Consider the following 2,012-nt stretch of genomic DNA (forward strand, 5'->3'; position numbering starts at 1 on the left):
TTTGTTTGTTTGTTTGTTTTTTCGGGCCCTAGTAATCTTTATGACAGTAGATCACTAAGCTTTTCTTCTGTGGAGCTGGTAAATGGATTCTAACCACCAACCTTTAGGTTAGCCAGTTGAAAATTGCTTGTACCAGGAACTGAAAGAAGGGCAAGAGAAAATAAATAAATAAATAAATAAATAAATAGCTAGATGAATAAGAAGGGAAAGAGAATTCATAAACAAGGTTGGCTCAAACCATTATTTATTAAGCAAAGGAGCTATTTGAGGTACGTATACTCTTTAGAATTGGTTGAGAATTTTTATAAAATAATAGCCTTGGTAGAATTAATCAAGAATAGAAGACATCAACCTGTAGCAACAACTCTAATAATCACATACTTTCCTCAGCATAAATCTTCCAGTGGAACAGCTTTTTAGAAATAGAAGTCAAGAATGGGGCTCTACTGATCATAATGGTCTACCTATAACCCCCTCCCAGGGACAGACAACAGAAAAGTGGGTGAAGGGAGACGGGATGATGTAAGACATGAAAAAATAAACCAATTTATAAATTATCAAGGGTTTATGAGGGAGGGAGGATGGGGGAGAGGGGAAAACAAGCTGATACCTAAGGCTCAAGTAGAAAGAAAATGTTTGAAAATGATGATGGCAACATATGTACCAATGTGTTTGATGTACGAGCTCCCAATAAAATGATTTAAGAAAAAATGAGGTCCAGATGACTTTGATCAGAGGTGTTTATTTTGGTTTTCAGTTGCTAATCACACTGAGTATAGTTGTATTAGTTCATAGTCATGAGAGCAAAAACTTGACCATTCAAATGACTAACGGTTATTTTGTGCGTTCGGTTCTCTTTCAGTGGGTTGTCTTCTGGCCTCAGAGTATTCCCTATCAGAGCCTTGGTCCTCTGGGCCCCTTCACTCAGTACTTGGTGGACCATCATCAGACCCTCATGCACAATGGGTAAGGAGCTCTGCAGAGATGGGTGGCGAGCACAGAAGCTGCAGGCTCACCGGAGACGGGAAGACCTGAAATTGCATTTATATGTATCAGAGGGGGAAATTCCAACTAGGGTGCCTTTTTGAGATCAGTGTTAGAGTTTATCAACAAATAACCACTACTTTTAATTAGACTGACTTTTGTTGTTGTTCCAGGTATTGGCTTGCCTGGCTGATTCATGTGGGAGAGTCCTTGTATGCCATGGTATTATGCAAGTGAGTCTCTGGAACAGGTCTTTGTACCTTCTTGATGTGTCACATAAATTAAAAGTAGCCACTAAATAATTCATGCTGAAGGTAGAGGCTGGGTAGACTCAAATCCTCATGCCCAATAATGAGCTGGGCCCACAGGGAGCGTTCAGTAAGTATTTCATGAACAAGACCACTTGTTAATCAATTTGTAATTATTTAATTTAGATGATTTTTATTATGTATATATTTTTCTTCTGTATAGCTCCAATAAGAACAAAAGATGATTATCAATCTTGCTTCCTCAATGGAACCACTTGAGCTTTTACAAATTACAGTTTTCTGGCTTCTAGCACCCGAGATTCTGTTTCTAATAGAGCTGGTTACAGATACAGGACTCAATTATTAACTTTCAAGCTGCACAGATATTTTCCATTGCACCAGATACTACTCAGCAGTGTCAAGGGAAGGTAATATAAATGCACACATTTACAATTTATAATAAATATGTCATCGCAGAAAAAATTCTGTGTACATTTGTACTTCAAACATATATAGTATTAAAAATGAATCTCTCTGCCATCGAATCGGTGCTCTCGTAGTGACCCCATACGAGTGGGTAACATTGCCCTTGTGAGTTTTGAGACTTTAACTCTTTTTTTTTATTATTTATTTATTTTTTTTGCTTTTTAATATTCTTTTTTTTTTTTTTTCTTTTAAAAAAATCATTTTATTTGGGGCTCATACAACTGTTATCCCAATCCATACACACATCAATTGTGTAAAGCGCATTTGTACATCATTTCTCAAAACATTTTCTCT

General features: G+C 36.7%; 1 protein-coding gene across 1 annotated transcript in view; it reads left to right on the plus strand.

Annotated features, from left to right (window-relative positions):
* The window catches only part of LOC101661258 (transmembrane protein 254), an 18,517-nt gene that overhangs the window by 3,798 nt on the left and 12,707 nt on the right, over positions 1–2,012 (plus strand). Inside the window, exons 2-3 of the mRNA XM_004715302.2 lie at positions 863–966; positions 1,158–1,217. Coding sequence (XP_004715359.2) covers positions 863–966; positions 1,158–1,217 — 164 coding nt within the window. The remainder of the gene's footprint in view (positions 1–862; positions 967–1,157; positions 1,218–2,012) is intronic.

This window comes from Echinops telfairi, unplaced genomic scaffold, assembly GCF_000313985.2.
Source record: "Echinops telfairi isolate 266 unplaced genomic scaffold, ASM31398v2 ScPeMD7_7462;HRSCAF=8500, whole genome shotgun sequence".
Taxonomy (NCBI): Eukaryota; Metazoa; Chordata; class Mammalia; order Afrosoricida; family Tenrecidae; genus Echinops; species Echinops telfairi.